General features: G+C 45.2%; 1 protein-coding gene across 1 annotated transcript in view; it reads right to left on the reverse strand.

Moving 5' to 3' along the window:
* Positions 1-16,038, reverse strand: part of LOC138258569 (uncharacterized) — a 104,194-nt gene extending 88,156 nt beyond the window's left edge. The window contains exons 1-3 of the mRNA XM_069205939.1: positions 15,872-16,038; positions 10,969-11,025; positions 1,822-1,952 (exon numbers count right to left, since the gene is read on the reverse strand). Of these exons, the coding sequence (XP_069062040.1) occupies positions 1,822-1,952; positions 10,969-11,011 (174 nt within the window). The 5' untranslated portion in view covers positions 11,012-11,025; positions 15,872-16,038. The remainder of the gene's footprint in view (positions 1-1,821; positions 1,953-10,968; positions 11,026-15,871) is intronic.
* Between the last annotated feature and the right edge of the window lie 1,347 nt (positions 16,039-17,385).

Raw genomic sequence — 17,385 nt, forward strand, 5'->3', positions numbered from 1 at the left:
GGGTAGTATGGACCACGGTGAGGCGATTGCAGTGGGTAGTTGGACCACGGTGAGGGGATTGCAGTTGGGTAGTATGGACCACAGTGAGGGGATTGCAGTTGGGTAGTATGGACCACGGTGAGGGGATTGCAGTTGGGTAGTATGGACCACGGTGAGGGGATTGCAGTTGGGTAGTATGGAGCACGGTGAGGGGTAGCAGTTGGGTATTATGAAACACGGTGAGGGGATAGCAGTTGGTAGTATGGACCACGGTGAGGGGATTGCAGTTGGGTAGTATGGACTACAGTGAGGGCTGTGCAGTTGGGTAGTATGGACCACAGTGAGGGCGGTGCAGTTGGGTAGAATGGACCACGGTGAGGGTGGTGCAGGTGGGTAGTATGGACCACGGTGAGGGGATTGCAGTTGGGTAGTATGGACCACGGTGAGGGGATTGCAGTTGGGTGGTATGGACCACGGTGAGGGCGGTGCAGTTGGGTAGAATGGACCATAGTGAGGGCGGTGCAGTTGGGAAGTATGGACCACGGTGAGGGCGGTGCAGTTGGGTAGTATGGACCACGGTGAGGGGATTGCAGTTGGGTAGAATGGACCACGGTGAGGGCTGTGCAGTTGGGTAGTATGGACCACGGTGAGGGGATTGCAGTTGGGTAGTATGGACCACGGTGAGGGGATTGCAGTTGGGTGGTATGGACCACGGTGAGGGTGGTGCAGTTGGGTAGAATGGACCATAGTGAGGGCGGTGCAGTTGGGTAGTATGGACCACGGTGAGGGCGGTGCAGTTGGGTAGTATGGACCACGGTGAGGGGATTGCAGTTAGGTAGAATGGACCACGGTGAGGGCGGTGTAGTTGGGTAGTATGGACCACGGTGAGGGGATTGCAGTTGGGTAGTATGGACCACGGTGAGGGTGGTGCAGTTGGGTAGAATGGACCACGGTGAGGGTGGTGCAGTTGGGTAGAATGAACCTCGGTGAGGGTGGTGCAGTTGGGTAGAATGAACCTCGGTGAGGGTGGTGCAGTTGGCTAGTGTGGACAACATTGAGGGGATTGCAGTTGGGTATTAATAAGCATGGCAAGGTGATTGAAGTATGGGTAATAAGGAGCATGTTAAGGGGATTGAAGTCTGGTGCATAAGGGCCACAGTGAAGTGATTGCAGTTACGAGTGGTAAGGAGCCCCATGAGGGGATTGCAGTTATGGGTAGGAAAGAGCATGGCGACTGCACTGCAGGTAACGGGTAGTAAGGAGCCTGCGGGAGCACAGTGAGGGGGTTGCAGTCACGGGTAGTAAGGAGCCTGCGGGAGCACAGTGAGGGGGTTGCAGTCACGGGTAGTAAGGAGCCTGTGGGAGCACAGTGAGGGGATTGCAGTCACGGGTATTAAAGATCACAGTGAGTGACTGCCATCACAAGTAGTAAGGCTCAGATTAAATGCTTCATAAGACTCAGGTAAAATACATTCAAAGAGGCGGTCATTGGGGTTGTTGGTGGGGTGGCGTAGGCAGGGAACAGAAGAAACAGGGGTAGTTGGGTTTTGAGTTCTGGATGGTTGGAGAGTCTTAATTGCAGGTGCAGCTCACCTAACTGATGCGTGGACACACACACACACACACACACACACACCTAGAAAGACTTGGCCTCTTTGTCGCTATTGGACTCACTCAATGAGCACACCACTTCATGGTTGGCTAACTGGCCACGCCCCCCTGCCAAAAGCGGTGGGTGCTCTAGTCAAGGCTGGTCTTGCTTCCAGGCTAAATCCGGAGAGTGTCTCTTGTCCTGGGAAGATTTGGTAAAAGATCACTGCACCAAGAGTGCTCCCCTCTCACCTGGTTGACGGACAGTGGGACCATGGCGGGTGTCACAGCGGGCAGGCACAGCGGCGTCACAACGCATCTTCTTTTAGGGATGCTGAATCGCGCAAATGTGGCAATTGGGGTGCTTGGCAACGACACTCCACCTAAACACAAAAGCAGATATTATTGGAGCTCATTCTTTGGCACTTGGTTCTAAGATTATTATTGCTGCTGCGTTCCTTAAACTGTCAATGTAAGAGCATTCTTGGGACCCTCTAATCAACAAAAAAAAAAAGGACCCCAAAATACTGCACTCGGAACACACTCAAATCATAAATGGTAACACAAGAAGATGTGGAGATAAACCTGCACCTGCGTTATTGTCAACTATATAAACCATTGTTATCAAACATACCTCACATGGCACTGTCTCACATACAAATATTGTTGTTTCTGTCTATAGTTTTGCATCCTCAGATTGCATACCCGCTCTAAAAAGCCTCATCATTATTCACAGGAAAATTGACCTTGCCTTAAAACTTGGGGTGGGCGGCGAACGCCGCTCCGCTCGCGGAGTTTGCAGAGTTTTTCCACACTCTGTGCAGAGTTCCGAAAAACTCAGCGTAGTGGGGCGGAGCAGAGTTTTTTCCTTGCTCATGCTCGTCAGCAGTGAGGTGGCAAGCGCGAGAAAGAAAAATCTTACTCAAGACCACCTCCCGGCGAGATTTCTCAGCACGAGCGGTCGCAGTATGGTTGCGACTGCTCACGTTGAGAAACGTTCCGTTCGCATTGAGGTAGCTGCCACTCGCGAAGAAAATCAACTCAAGCTGCAGAAAAGAAGCAGAGCCCTCTTGCGCTGCACAGGGAGCTGTTCACACAGATTTTTCAGCACGGGACAAACACCTGGCGCTAATAATCAGCACGAACAGCGCAACCTAACGTACTTCGCCGCTTTCGGAACTCCATGTAGCGCAGCAGAATTTTTTGGGACTTCACGGAACAACACGTAGTGCAACTCCGCCCAGACCTACTTAAAACTACAAATTCTTGACGGTCCTCTACTTTTAAATGACCCTCTGCTTCCTTCGCATGCTCTGCTGGTCACCTCTCCCTGAGCACAGCCTAGTCAGTGACATACATGTCTGCTTTAATCCCTAATATTGTATGTTTACAAAGTGCGCATGCCTCATTTCAAAGATCACAACCTTCCTTATAAAAACTCCTACCCGTGCAGCATCACAGCAAGTAATCTCCTTACGCTTATGTATCAGTACTGCCAACCAGGGCATGATTTGACATATCTCCTCTGCTACTAAAGATCACGCCTAACTTCTATTAATTTGATCTACCACTTACAAACTGGAGTAAAGGCATGGAATGGTTTCCTTACGAACACAAAGCAAAGCCCAATAATCAACAAACCACTGAAAAAAGCACTACTAACCTAGGGTTACGGAGCAATGTGCGGCTCGGCATAAACCACGCTAATGCCTCGTCAAGGGTAGTAAGTGCTATGTAAATGTAATTATAAAAAAAACACAAAATATCAAACTCCTGGTTCACACTAATACTGATATCATAAAAATCCTCACCCGGACAGTCGGTTGTAGCTCATGCAGGCTGTATACTAGTCCCCTTATAGTGCTCGATGCTCGACACTCACATAAGACAAAACTCCTATGGGTCATGTCCATCCCCCTGTAGAGTACCAGTCCACAATCCAAAATCTGTGAAGAGGCATGGAATAACTGAAAAGATCTGCGGCATGCCTCGGCCAATGGATGACTTTAATTGAGTCGACCGCTAAAGATCTCAACAAGCTTCATGCTAGGACCGCTTCTTGACAACTCACTTTGACAATCAGATATCAGATGATATCAATACTTAATTTGAGCCTGTGCTGGCAGGTGGAGCCCACAGGCACTCGTTCTGGCTACCGGGACTTATTTCTTATCATCAGACTTTGATCCAGAATAAGAGCAAGACGGTGGAAAGGAGAAGGAAGAGAGAGTCAGATAAACCGTGACAAATGGAAAAGAAAACAGAAAGGGAGATGATGGTGACAGATGAAAGAGGCTCGAGGTGGAATCAACACAAGACAGCCTTGATGTTTCGCACACCTACTTTGCTAGCGCTGTCTGCAGTCTTCTGAAAAAAAGAAACGCTGGCTCCTGGCACTTATTCCATCACAGCTTTCGTTTTGGATGCTATTAACAAGGTATAGCCCAGCGGATAGATTGCCCATGTCTTCCTCCATCCCGTGCTTGCTCAACACAGTAAGGATGGCAAAAGACATGGAGACCAGAGCCCCAATAGCTGCCCCTGTGTTCTTGGAACTGATTTTACCACCCAATCACAGAGGTTACAAAAGCATTGCAAGGGGCAAGTGAGGCGTCGCTAAATGACGACCTGTAAGCGGCGTCCACGCATTGACCTCTAGATGTTTTTATGAAATAAATAAACCGATGAGTTTGTAATCCATTAACAGTTTTAGTCAAGCTGATCTTCTTCCTCTTTTTAAAGAGCCAGGTTTATTCAAACTGTTGTCCTGTAAAGGTCATGTATACATTTAAAGGAGTGGATAGGAGCTTCCAGAACCATGTTCTCGTAAGGACCCTTTAGGACCCGGCTTCAGCACGCTTGTTTTAGTTTAGTTTTAGAGCACATGTAGAATCCACGTTTTATTCAGACAAGCAAGGCTGCTTTTACTGATGGCGTTTCGTGAACATTTTATCAGTAGTTTTATTCTAGGAAAGCAAGGAACACGCTGCTAACTTAATCAGCACCTTTGCACCACATACAATCAGCCCTGTTTGTCCGGGACTTGTCCAAGGCTGTTACATGAGGTACATGATATACTATCTAGTTTGCCTGTTTAGGGGACACCTTCTATTACTGAAACACCACATTACATAAGCACTGTGTTTCTAATGTAGTACGGTTTAGTACACCCAAGTAGGGTGGAGGGCATTCCGAACACGATGATCCCTGGGACGCATGCTGTGTGACAAGCAGCTTGAGTGGTACAGATCTGACATTCCCTAGAGAGTATTGTCATCGTCATAACAGATTGACTCCTGACACCCTATCCAGGTATGGGGCTGGGGCTTATCCCTTATATCGGGCCAGGCAGGGGGTTACATCCACTATGGTCTCAGAGATAGGTATAGGGTTAGATACGAATCTCAAGGCTCACCAGAACTTCTGGAGCCACATACATCATGATCGGGCTGTTCATCTTCTTTAACATGTTTGTAATGCTGATTACTTTGCTTTGCTTCATCTGCCAAATTATCGCAGCCTATTCATTATATGCCAGATTGGGATTGTTTCAATAAATGCATTGAAAACTTCACTTGCATCATTGTCTCACCTCAGCATGCATGAGTAACTGAGCCAAAGGGGTATGACTTCACGCAGCGAGTCAGAGTGTCATGTTCAGATTGCCATTCACCCTTTTCCGGTGGACTAGGAGGTTTGGGTGAGGCCCTGTGAGCTAGCTAGGAGTTAGGCCGGCAGTTACTCACTGCATGGGCCAACTCAGTCTCCCACACTTTGTTGTTCTGCTGTCCTAAGCACACAGTCCTATTACCAAAGTAGGAACTGCATAACAATGTGGCACAGAATGGTATAGGTCTCCCAGAGAAGTTCTTCTACTTTCCCATTAAACAAGTTGCACCCCTTTTGAGGAGCGCCGTTACTCTCCCATTAAAAGTACTGCATCCCTGCTGAGAAGTACCACTGCTCTTCGATTAAAAGTATTGCATCCCTGCTGAGAAGCGCCGCTACTCTTCCATTAAAAGTATTGCATCCCTGCTGAGAAGCGCCGCTACTCTCCCATTAAAAGTATTGCATCCCTGCTGAGACGCGCCACAACTACTCTCCCATTAAAAGAATTGCACTTATGTTGAGAATTGCAGATACCCTCATATTAAAACTATTGCACCCCTGCTAAGAAGATCCAGTACTCTCCCATTAAAGGCATTGAACCATTGCTAAGGAGCACTGCTACTCTCCCATTAAATGTATTGCATCCCTCCTGAGAAGTGCTGGCACTCTCCCTATCAAATGAAAGAAGTGCAGGCCCCCACTACTTGTCAGTGCCTGCCGCTGTAAACTTGACTATAAGGGGAACTGCACACACAGGTTCAAGAAGCAGAGGGAAGGCACTCTACAACAAGTTGTTTACATCTTTAATATCCTGTTCTTCTAGATACCAAAGAAAACCAAGGGACAGCTCTGCATATGCATTTACCTTGGAACCTCAGTGATTATCAGACCTTGGGACAATTATAGAGCACATAAGAACCACAAATCCACCAGCAGTTCTCACTAATATGCAATGGAATTCATTTTAATGAACAATGTCTTCTACTCGTGCTGAGTGGGAGTACCTTGCCACAAGAGGTATCTGCACCTCATTATTTCAAAGTTTTTGATAAATAGATTAAACCATCACAGTGAAAACAAACTTGCATTATTGGCTGTGCCTATGTGTCCAAAGCCTTTTACTTTCAAAATCCCCTACACCACCAAGAAGTCTGAAAGATGGAGGCTGCAATAAGAACCTGAGTGGGTGTGTGATGCTACGTGTGAGCAGCTGAATCATTAAGTAACTTCACTGAGTCAAAGATAAAGGCAATCTCTAAATAAGCATGTGTTTGTCAGCATAGGAACTGCTGTGTATTGAGAGCCTGTGACACTCAGGAAATAGTCAGTAGGTGTGCTCATATTGGCAAATTTAGAAACACTATTTTAGCGCAACTGTGGGGCCAGCAGCAATTTTCTTCCTCAATGCTAAATGATGTTCTACCTTGATATCAGCTCCAGTCCATCGAGGCTAAAATATTGAGGAACGAAACATTGTGGTGGTAAGTTTACATAGCTATGCACTTGTTTACTTCACTTAACTTAACAAACATAAATATATATATATATTTTTGTGGGCATTGTCGGAGTCGTGTTAACAGCAAGAGGAGGTGACAGGGAAAAGAAACTACGGACTATGGAATCAGAGTACATTGTTTGTCTCAATTGTAAGTCCCCAATGGGTCTCAATTCCGATGAAGAACTTTTTGTCCATGTTGGTTAGGTCTCTTCTCTTAGCCACAGGCATTTGGTAACATCATTCCTTTTTACTTGTTTTATATAGTTTCTGTCAAAGGTTTTTTACCTTCATATGTATTCTTTTGAGGTTTAGTATATGTTGGTTAAGTCTCTTCTCTTAACCAAGGGCATTTGTTAACATAATTTCTCTTTGCTTGCCTTCTTTTTTTTTACCATTATATTTATTCCTTTGAGGTTTAATATATTTTTGCTTGTTTTTATATTGCCCTCCACATTGTATATATATATATATTTGTTTGTGCAACCGTTTCTAAACACTATGGGACATTTCGTGTCTTGTACCGTGGATATTTTTTTCAGCCATAACATAGAATTTAAGGTCAGTTCGCCTGGACCATGTGCATAAATTGTGAATTTCAAACCAGGAAAATTATGAATTATGTGAATGTGATTGGGAAGGATTATAACATCCAAATAATGCTGAATGCCCCATTTAGGCTAGTTTTGACCTAAATTCCACAATTTGCTTTGATTATTTGTATTTAATTTATTATATTTTTATATTTACTGCATTGTAACATTACTTTATATAATGCATGATTCTGTGTATGCTTCATTTTGCTTTCTGCAGTGAATCTTTCCTCTAATAAACTCTGGCTCTATTATAGTATTTTCACTGCTTTTATGCATGGTGGGCCACTTGTTTTTAAATGTGGTGGTGCACTTTATTTTGGTATAGGCCGCAACGAAAATATTTGTAAGATCAAAACACGTTACCATTAAACCTTATTCCATCTGTATCAAGCTTTGGAGTGTGAGTTTCTTAGTGCTTGCGATAGGCGCCACTTTCCTTTGATTTATATATATTATATATATATATATATATATATTTTAAACACAATGCGGTCAAAAAGCGATGTGCTCGAACTGCTGGTGCAAACATTGGCGTTAGGATATGACCAGTTTCCTCAATATATGTTAAACAGAGCACAAAATAAGCTGCCCTCCCAGGGGCTTCAAAGATGTAATGAATTTAATGGCATCAGCAAAGCACAATAATGTGGCTTAGAATTCACTCACACAAAACCATTGAAATCCAACAGTTATAGTTATTTCAAGTAACTATAACTCGTGGGAACTTTTTGTGAAAAGTCATCAACCGGTGCCAAAGTAATGGGCAAGTAAAAAAAAAAAAGCCTTTTCTATAGAAATTAGGTCCTAACTATAACTACCTAGTGGTGACCACCAAACGGCAATGTATATATATATATATATATAAAATTTTCTTTTTCAAGGTACTCCGATGTGGAGTAAGGAACAGTAAGTTTACTCTTACCTATTTGCTCTCACCTTATCAATATTTTGGCCATGATATTCTGGTGCACAAAGTTTCTGTTGTTGCTATTTAGAGATACAATCATGCCAAACCAATGATACCAAGTTGTGCCCGTGTGACGTGTTAAGTCTCACCATCCTGTCTGGCATAGGAGGTGAGAGTTCTCGAACAGCTTGCTCAACTCTGACAAGTGAACAATCTTGTATCCGCTTAAAGGATGAGTGTGAGCTACTCCAGGATTTCACTTTCTGCACCTCTACAGTCTTTTGTTTCACGTTCATCATCTGCTCTCCACTGGAGAGCCCTGTTGACGGAAACATATAAATGTGCATTCTCTACTGATGTGCGTTCAGCTTTACGTTCACAGAGTGCTCAGGGATACCCTTATGACAGATTCATTTTCTTTGGTTGATAAACATTTTCAGACTGCAAGATTTGGTGTGAGTGGAGAGTTCTTTCCCAATGTGATGATCGGGTACCATCTTACTCCTTACAAGATACAGCTTGATGACTTCCTCTTGCAAATGTGTTTATGTCTTTTGTGTGACTAGACCGGAAAGCTTTTGAATTATGGCTTCTGAAGCAAGTATCAGAACATGTCATCTAAGGGAGAGACCAAGTACCTCCCCTTAGGGGCCTCCAAATCACATTTATCCTTTCTTTTCTTTGGCATCATCAACCCCTGTATGAGGGTTGGGTGAACAATACTGCCCCGCCGGCGGAGTTCACAAAGTTTTGCCCACGCCACTCTTCGCTTGGAGTGTGGAGTTCCGGCAAAACTCCACCAACCACCATGTGGCAGAATTTTTTCTCGCCTGAGGTTAACCAAAGTTAAGGTGGCAAGGACGAGTGAAAAATTGCATCCCGTAGCATGAGTCTTGGGTGCTAGAACGCCTCCCGGAAAGATTTCTCATTGTGGCGGCCATGGCAGGTTGAGACCGTTCGTGTTGGGAAAGCGGCCACTGGAGTAGAATATCCGCTCGAGCGGCAGAAAGAAGCAGCGTGGTGCCATTTGTACTGATTTTACAGGGCAGAACAAGCTTCTGGTGCTAAAAATGACCGTGATGTGCCTGAATTCTGCAGAGTTTTTATCCAACTCGACGGAGTGAAACACAGCAAGTCTCTCCCAGGTCCACTATATAGATTTATACAACCAATGAAAGAGGAAGAGAAAAGCATATGAGCATCTCACCTCTTTGTAAACCAGACACAGGAGAGGAGATCTTCAGAAGGAGGAGACCTTGAGAAAGAAGTCCTACTTGTGGTCTCTTTAGAATCGTAGAACCGCAAGCTCTGGTCTAATGAGTCCGGGCAAGAATGAGACACCCTCTGGAGGCAATAAGTTATGTCATATTACACGGATGTGTCATGTCGGCCTTCTTTACCGGCTCCAGAAGAACTAGGCTGCTTCATAGCAACTGATGTAAGATCTTTGAAGTTTGAGGGCAATCCATGGCTTTAGAAGGATTTCTGGAAGATGTTGCTCTTTGTGACTTTTCTAAGAGACAGGGGCTTTCCTGTGAGGTGAGGGAAGGAGTGCATTCTGGAGGTCAAAGGCCGTAGGAATAGCTGGGTGGATAATGCATTATTCTCCAGGCCCATCCCTTTTGTATGTCCGGACATTAAGTTGAAAAATGCATTAACAGATTTTGAGGGAAATCAGCCATCCATTCCACTGGATGGCACAGGATGCTGGATCTGACATATTTTCCGTTTCACGCGACTACTGTTTGTTTGTTTTTTAAACGTAGGAACTGGTGCTTGCTATATGGGGGTCACACAAACTCTTTGAACTGGGCCCCACAAAAGCCTGTGATGCCTGTGTAGGCAATAGTGTGTGATTCCATTCTCAAGTTTTGTTCCCAAAGCTTAGTTGAAACCATGGTGTCTTGTTTTTTTTCAGGGGCATGTTGAAGCAACCTGCTCTGAAGACGGGTGGTGCCACAGTGGCATAAGTAGGCATCTGCTCCGCGGGTATGGTGAGGGGTGCCATGGTCGAGGGAAGACGGTGAACCAGCAATTGATGGGACATCAACAGCTGTCCGAAACAGTGACATCTGGTTAACTCCATGAGCGACGGAGCATGAGTACCTGAACCAAATGGTACCTACCAAGTAGGTGAGCCTGGCATTAACAGAGGGAAAGTGAGGGATTCTACCACTACAAAGGGGGACCAGATAGTGCATTTTTAGTTTCATTTTAAAATAAATTTGCTAAAAAGCCATAGGTGCCAATAGCACACTATGTGAAATAATCGAGTGCTTTATTTATATGCAAAGCAAACATGACCCTCTTCATGGCTGTTGGGTGTTGTTTTGCTTTTCTTTAATTGTATATTTATTTGGTATAAACAACATCAATACTGCTGGCTTCGAAGAAGAGTCTGAAAATATGGTGCACAAGTGTTACATTTTCAACACAACTATGTTAAACATTGGCAAAAACGCGCAGGCGCAGCTGTTCAAGGTATGAGAATCTGCACTTTCACGTGCCCTTTCACCTTTGAGGGTGAATGCAGAATGCTTCCCTCCTATTTCCACTTGCTTTGTTCTTCGTTATTGCCCGTGCACAAAATAATGTCATTTTTAAAAGGGTGAAACACTAACACACCATCTGGTGTGTGTAAATGTTGAATGGCTGCACATGTCCAACACTGGGGTCTATTTCACCCCACTGGAGTTCAGCCAAACTTCACAACTCTCATCAGCAACAAAGCCTGTGTGACTGAAGTCACAAAGTGCGGTGCCACCCCATGAGGGCAAGACCCCTCCACTCACCTCGACTCATTGTCCTCTGTCCCCTGGAAGGATGCTGCAGCATAGGAGGGTCCCCACCTGCAACAAAGGTGCAAAGTCTGATTACAAGGAAGGAACATATAGAGCATCTGTTTTTGAAAAGACTGGGCTCCTGAAGTGATGCGCTCTTTAAATGTCAGGGCGGTCAGGAAAAAGTCGGTTTCATATCTCAAGAATCTGCTTTGGAAAGTCCAACTTGGGGTGGCTTTGTCCCTGCCCCGCCAGTCTGTTTGGAAAAGAATCCCCAGGATACGAATAAAAACAGGCATTGATGGAGAGCCTCTGGAAAAGCCCTTCTCTACCCGTTGCCATAGTTACAGAGTCAGTAGTAAAGATACTCAGGGCTGAGAAACAAAACGCAGCCCGGTCACCAGGACAGCGAGAAACATTAGCGAGTACATTTAGGGCCCAATTCACAAAAGCAAACACAAACCTAGGGACTCATTTACAAAAAACGACAATCTAAGTGAGTCGACTTGAATTGGCATTTCGTCCTGAGTTACTTAATCTGACAGATTTCTTGGGCCTCACAAAATTCCACATGGTTACACGAAGAGCTCAACTAATTTAAATATTTAAAGAGGGAGTTTTGTCCAGCGAGTATTTTGTGGCCTTTAATGCTCCACAATACAAAACTGCAGTCACCCTGTCAGCTGTGTGTCCAGTCTGACTTCCGTCACTTGTCTCATCTTTGAGAACTGAAAGTAAACACGCAGCCGCCATGTTTCTCCCCCCTTGCTCTTCTGACACAATGACTGACGTTCTGTCAGCTGTTACTTTGTTACTATACGTGTGTGTGTGGGGGGGGGGGAGGAGACTGGTGTCAATGTATCCACACAGAGTAACAAACTAACATTGCAATGGTTGGTTTTCTAAAGGCTCAGATGAGCTAAAATGATTGGAAGGGAAACCCAGAGGACTTTGAATTGTTTAAGAGTGAATTCCCACCCTTGGCTTTCAAGTACCCCCTCTCTTGGTCCTGTATTGTCTACCTTCACTATGAAGTTCCCTCTCTCTTGACCCTATACTCTTATGAAGTTCCCTCCCTCTTGACCCTATACTCTCTGCTCACTGCTCCGTATGACTCTCCTCCCTTTAATGGGGGTTGGTGGGTAGAGGGGGTTGGATGGGGGAAGGTGTATGATGATATGTGATTCATGGATGTGGCTTTTCTTGCTAAGTCAGTGGTTCCCAGACTTTTGACTTCTGTGGACCCCCACTTTATCATTACTGGAACTTGGCGACCCCCAATGAATCATTCTTGGAACCGGTGGACCCCCGACCCCCACTGGGTCATTACTGAAACCCGGGGACCCCGGCCTAAACGCTGTTGATGATTTGAACCTCATAGCAATGCACAAAAAATACAGAAACAAGCATTCCATCAAACACACACGCAAATGATAACACATTTTATTTCATTTGCAAACAAATAAAAAAAAAAAAACTTTAATAGGAAGGTTGGTACTTTTCTAAATTCAATTGCAGCCACTCACCGTCCATACTATATTCTGTTTAATGCACCGGCCCGGCTCCCACACATTCATCTGAAGATACTAATTTAATTTTTAGCCTCCAATTTCGAATTCCTAGATATTTACAGTACAGTAGAGAGCTGCTGAGTCCTTAGTAGGGTTGGGTGGAATTCGTGGAGGTTAATTCCTTGAAATTCCACTGAGTTACATGAAAACTCTGCAAGATTCCACGGAACTCCACGAATGGGTAGAAGTAGGCATGTAGCGCTTCTCGCAGTGATTTTTAGCACCAGGAGCTCATCCCGTGTTGAAAAATGGAGACAGAACTACCTAGAGTGATCGGAGGTGTGTCCACGGTGCATGCAGGTGGTGGGTGCAAAGGGCCCTACTGCAAGTAAGGAAAAGACCACCCACTACCTGGTTGAATAGCAAAAGCAGTGGGGCCCTCACAACCCTGTGCCCGGTGCAATGCACTTGCTGTACCAATGACAGCTGAGCCCCTGTGGTGAGTCGCCACTATAGGGTTATCGACTCAGGTGAATACGGACGGGTCAGCTCGCTCATTCTTCGATTGTGGGAATGGGTTCGATCTTTGATCTGGTATACAAGCGGTACATCACAGCTCCTGGTTAGAAGTAGGGAGGACCGCACCAGCATCAGTGGGCCCCTCAGGGTACCAGTCTCCTCACTAGTTCAAAAGCTCCGCACTCTGAATTGCACTGTGATTCTGCCTGCGTTTACTTCAGGATACTTTGGGTTTTGGTGCCGGCTGTACTAAGATAGGATTTGGAGAAAATGGCACAATTTGCACACTGACTCTTTGTGAATCTGTGTTATTTTACTAATTAACCTATATACTAATAGGTTGAGTCAGAAAACACCGAATCACAGTTGGTCTTAATTCAAACTACCTCATGAATATTAATGAAGTATTAATGGAGCGTTTTGCTGCCATCGCAGGGATGGTGGCCTGATGGGGTCAGCAAAGAACCATTTCTGTGATTGCTTTTAAATACATTTGTTTAAACACAGTCATTTTTCTAAATGGAAATTGGGATGTGTTTAAAAAAAAAAAAAAAAAAAAAAGTTTTTAAAACTATTTTTAAATGTTTACAGTGGTCCCTGGGACTTCTGCCTACTACAAAAATATATATATATTTTTTTAAACTCTCACAAAGGAGACAACTTTCATTTGCAAATTGGTTACCACAACCTTTCAGTAGTTGATAATGTATGAATGTTTTATGACCAGACTTCAGTTGCAAAACATTACTAAATTATATAAGGAAGTGATCTTTGGAAGGGGCAATCTAAACATGCCCCTTCCAAAATAATGATTCCTAATGGTTTCCTAATTCCATAGCAGGTTACCAATTCGCTTTTTGGATTTAGTACATTCGAAAAGCACATTTTCTTGTCATAAACCCTTACCGAATTTGCAGCTCTTGTGATCAGAAAATGTATTTACACATCTGGTCCTCAAGTTACTAACACGGCTGGAGCAGGGGAAGGGAGCGTAAGGCCTTATCGGAAGGTTGGACCCTGTCCACCATCTTCATCACAGCCCTGATTCTGCGCGAGGTCAGGTGCAGACGATCCTGAAGAATTTTGTTTCCAGTAGTTTTTGAAGCACAAGCAGAGGGCTATCATGTGGGGGCCCCTAAGGTGGGTGAAATCCCCTCGAACCTGCTGGGAGGATAGTTGTGCACCAGCCCTCCTGTAAGGACCAGTACTTTAAATGGGCAGGCGCTGCCCTGTACAGCCACTTCTCAGCGCTGCGGCAATACATTGAATGGGAGAGTACTGGCACTTCTCAGCGCTGCTGCAATACATTCAATGGGAGAGTACTGGCACTTCTCAGGACTATTGCAATACATTTAATGGGAGAGTACTGGCACTTCTCAGCACTGCGGCAATACATTCAATGGGAGAGTACCGCCACTTCTCAGGACTATTGCAATACATTTAATGGGAGAGTACTGGCACTTATCCTCAGTGCAGCAATACCTTTAATTAGAGAGTACCAGCACTTCTCAGCAGTGCTGCAATACCTTTAATGAGAGAGTACCAGCACTTCTCAGCACTGCATCAATACCTTTAATTAGAGAGTACCAGCACTTCTTAGCACTGCTGCAATACATTCAATGGGAGAGTACCAGCACTTCTCAGCGCTGCGGCAATACATTGAATGGGAGAGTACTGGCACTTCTCAGCGCTGCGGCAATACATTCAATGGGAGAGTACTGGCACTTCTCAGCACTGCTGCAATACATTTAATGGGAGAGCACCGGCACTTCTCAACACTTCTGCAATACCTTTAATGAGAGAGTACCATTACTTCTCAGCACTGCTGCAGTACTTTTAATGGGAGAGTACTGGCACTTCTCAGCACTGCTGCAATACCTTTAATGAGAAAGTACCAGCACTTCTCAGCACTGCTGCAATACCTTTAATTAGAGAGTACCAGCACTTTTCAGCACTGCAGCAATACATTCAATGGGAGAGTACCGGCACTTCTCAGCGCTGCTGCAATACATTGAATGGGAGAGTACCTGCACTTCTCAACACTTCTGCAATACCTTTAATGGGTGAGTACCATTACTTCTCAGCACTGCTGCAATACATTTAATGGGAGAGTACTGGCACTTCTCATCAGTGCAGCAATACCTTTAATTAGAGAGTACCAGGCCTTCTCAGCACTGCTGCAATACATTTAATAGAGGAGGACCTGCACTTCTCGGCACTGCTGTGAGACATTTAATAGGAGAGTACCTGCACATTGAACCAACTAGTAGGAGCAATTTAACATTCAGAAGGGGCGGCTGAGGCTTTCCACCTGAGATACAATATTGCACTTTTGAGAATGTGCACTTCCCGGATAAAGCAGTAAGTTATTGTTAGATTAATTCTTCTCATTGCAATCAAATGTCAAAGCGCTTTATCTCTTGTACCAAACAGTCCGTACGTTTAGGAGCTAGGCGGGAGCGAAAGTGAAAAGTACTTGGGTCTGACAACCAGCGCACTGCTGACGGGTTTCTAAGCTGCCTTTGTTGTGGCAAACAATGGACCAGGACTAAGAGAGATCTGGTGATCTGCCCAAGATCACACACTTCCATGAAGTAGAAGCTGAGCTCGGGATCTAGCATGTTACTAACCCCTGCATGTCCGTGAAGACGCCGTACAACAAGCACTGCACGCCGTCAGTGCCTGACTACTTTCTGGGTCTATTAAACTTCTTTTTATTTAAGTATTTCGTATTTCTGGGGCGATACCCGAGTTTGACATTGAAATGTGGACTGTCCCCTGTTTCAGACCTCTTCCCTCCTGCACACTGTCACATGTTTAGGGCGCCCCTGTCGCACAACGAACCCCCTAAGAAACAGACATGGCACACGTTGTTAGTCACTCACCATGGGACCCGGCCCGGGTCTGGGTCACAGAGACAAAGTCCTGGAGAGGGTGAAAGTTTCCTGGGAGGAGCAGCTCAGTGGGTTGGTGACCTGCAGTAGCTTCCTGTCCCTCTGTCCGTCTGCCCCCCCCCCCCCATCCAGCCTGGCCGGCAGTGTTTGTGTCACGTGACCCCGCTCCTCTCCTGGAAACCAGACTGGAAGCCACAAGGTGCTGCCGGCGACCAATCAGGAGCAAGGACGGGGGGAGTGGGGGGTCGGGACATCTGTGCTGCGGGATGAAGTCTATCGAGGGGGCAGGATAACGAGGGGCGAGGAGCCCCTGGACGGGGCAAGTCTGAAAATAACACAAACTAGAAATTAAAGAGGGCTACGTGTCACGCGCACGGCGTGACATTCCGTGCCCCCCAACCAGGCAGAGTTTGTGTTCCCAGACATTACCTGGTTTAACAGGTTTTAAATCACACGTGTTATGTTATTGTGCAAGATCAAACGGCTCTTATCGTTAAACGCACTGCAGAGCAGAAACATGCGGTTTAACCACCCCATCCTCCTGGGGCCAGGGGGTGGCCGGCATGGTACCGACCCGGGAAGGTTAAACCCCCTCAGTCTCTGTTTGCAAAGCATCTTCACAGGCTGGTTTGGAAATAGAAAGATAGTCCCGGGGGTAATGCAGGTGCTGTGGAGGTCTGTCTATTTCTTTCTGATCACTGGTTTGAATACTCTGGGTGTCTGGGTGGATTGTGGGGGCTAAAAGGAGCCCTGGAAGATGCGTTCATACAAGTCACATAGTCGGGGCCACTGCAATTAAGCAGCAGAGGAGGACCACATTATGTGGTAGTGTTGACTAAATTATGCGGCACAGGCCCCAAATTATGAGGCATAATGCTGCACCTTTTGTCACAGTATTACTTCATCTTTTTTCATTGTTACACCTGCAAACTGTGTTTAATAAAATAATTCATCTTAACTAGTACCAAATGAACACCCAAGTACAACAATTAGCAACTGAAAGATGACCAGTCAGCGTCTGCTAAAAGCCTTCCAGTGCGCAGGAACCTGAGTTGCCACATTGTTTTGTAACTTTTGATCTTTTTAAGTTAGAAACATTTTTTAAATAAAAAGTTGCAGATTATATGGCAGATGATGGATTATGTGGCAAAAGCGGCCAATCTATAATTATGTGAAAATCAGTGCGGCCGCAGAATCACAAAATTCCAGTGGCACTGCCCATAGTACACCTCAGTACACACTGTGGTTTAAATGGGCAGGTACTGTCCGGTACTGAGCACCTGCACTGCTTTCATTTGAAAGGAAGAGACCTGCACTTCTCAGCAGGGGTGAGTGCCTCTAATGAGAGAGTACCAGCACTTTTCAGTAGCAAACAGGTACTCTAAATAGTGAGTACCTGCACTTTTATATTTCTATTCAGAGTACGGAATGTAGGTTAAGAGGGGTATTTAAGCCCCCCCCCTTGACAAAAACTCCCTTCAAATGTTGCCATATTGGTTTAGTGT

Source organism: Pleurodeles waltl, chromosome 9, assembly GCF_031143425.1.
Source record: "Pleurodeles waltl isolate 20211129_DDA chromosome 9, aPleWal1.hap1.20221129, whole genome shotgun sequence".
Taxonomy (NCBI): domain Eukaryota; kingdom Metazoa; phylum Chordata; class Amphibia; order Caudata; family Salamandridae; genus Pleurodeles; species Pleurodeles waltl.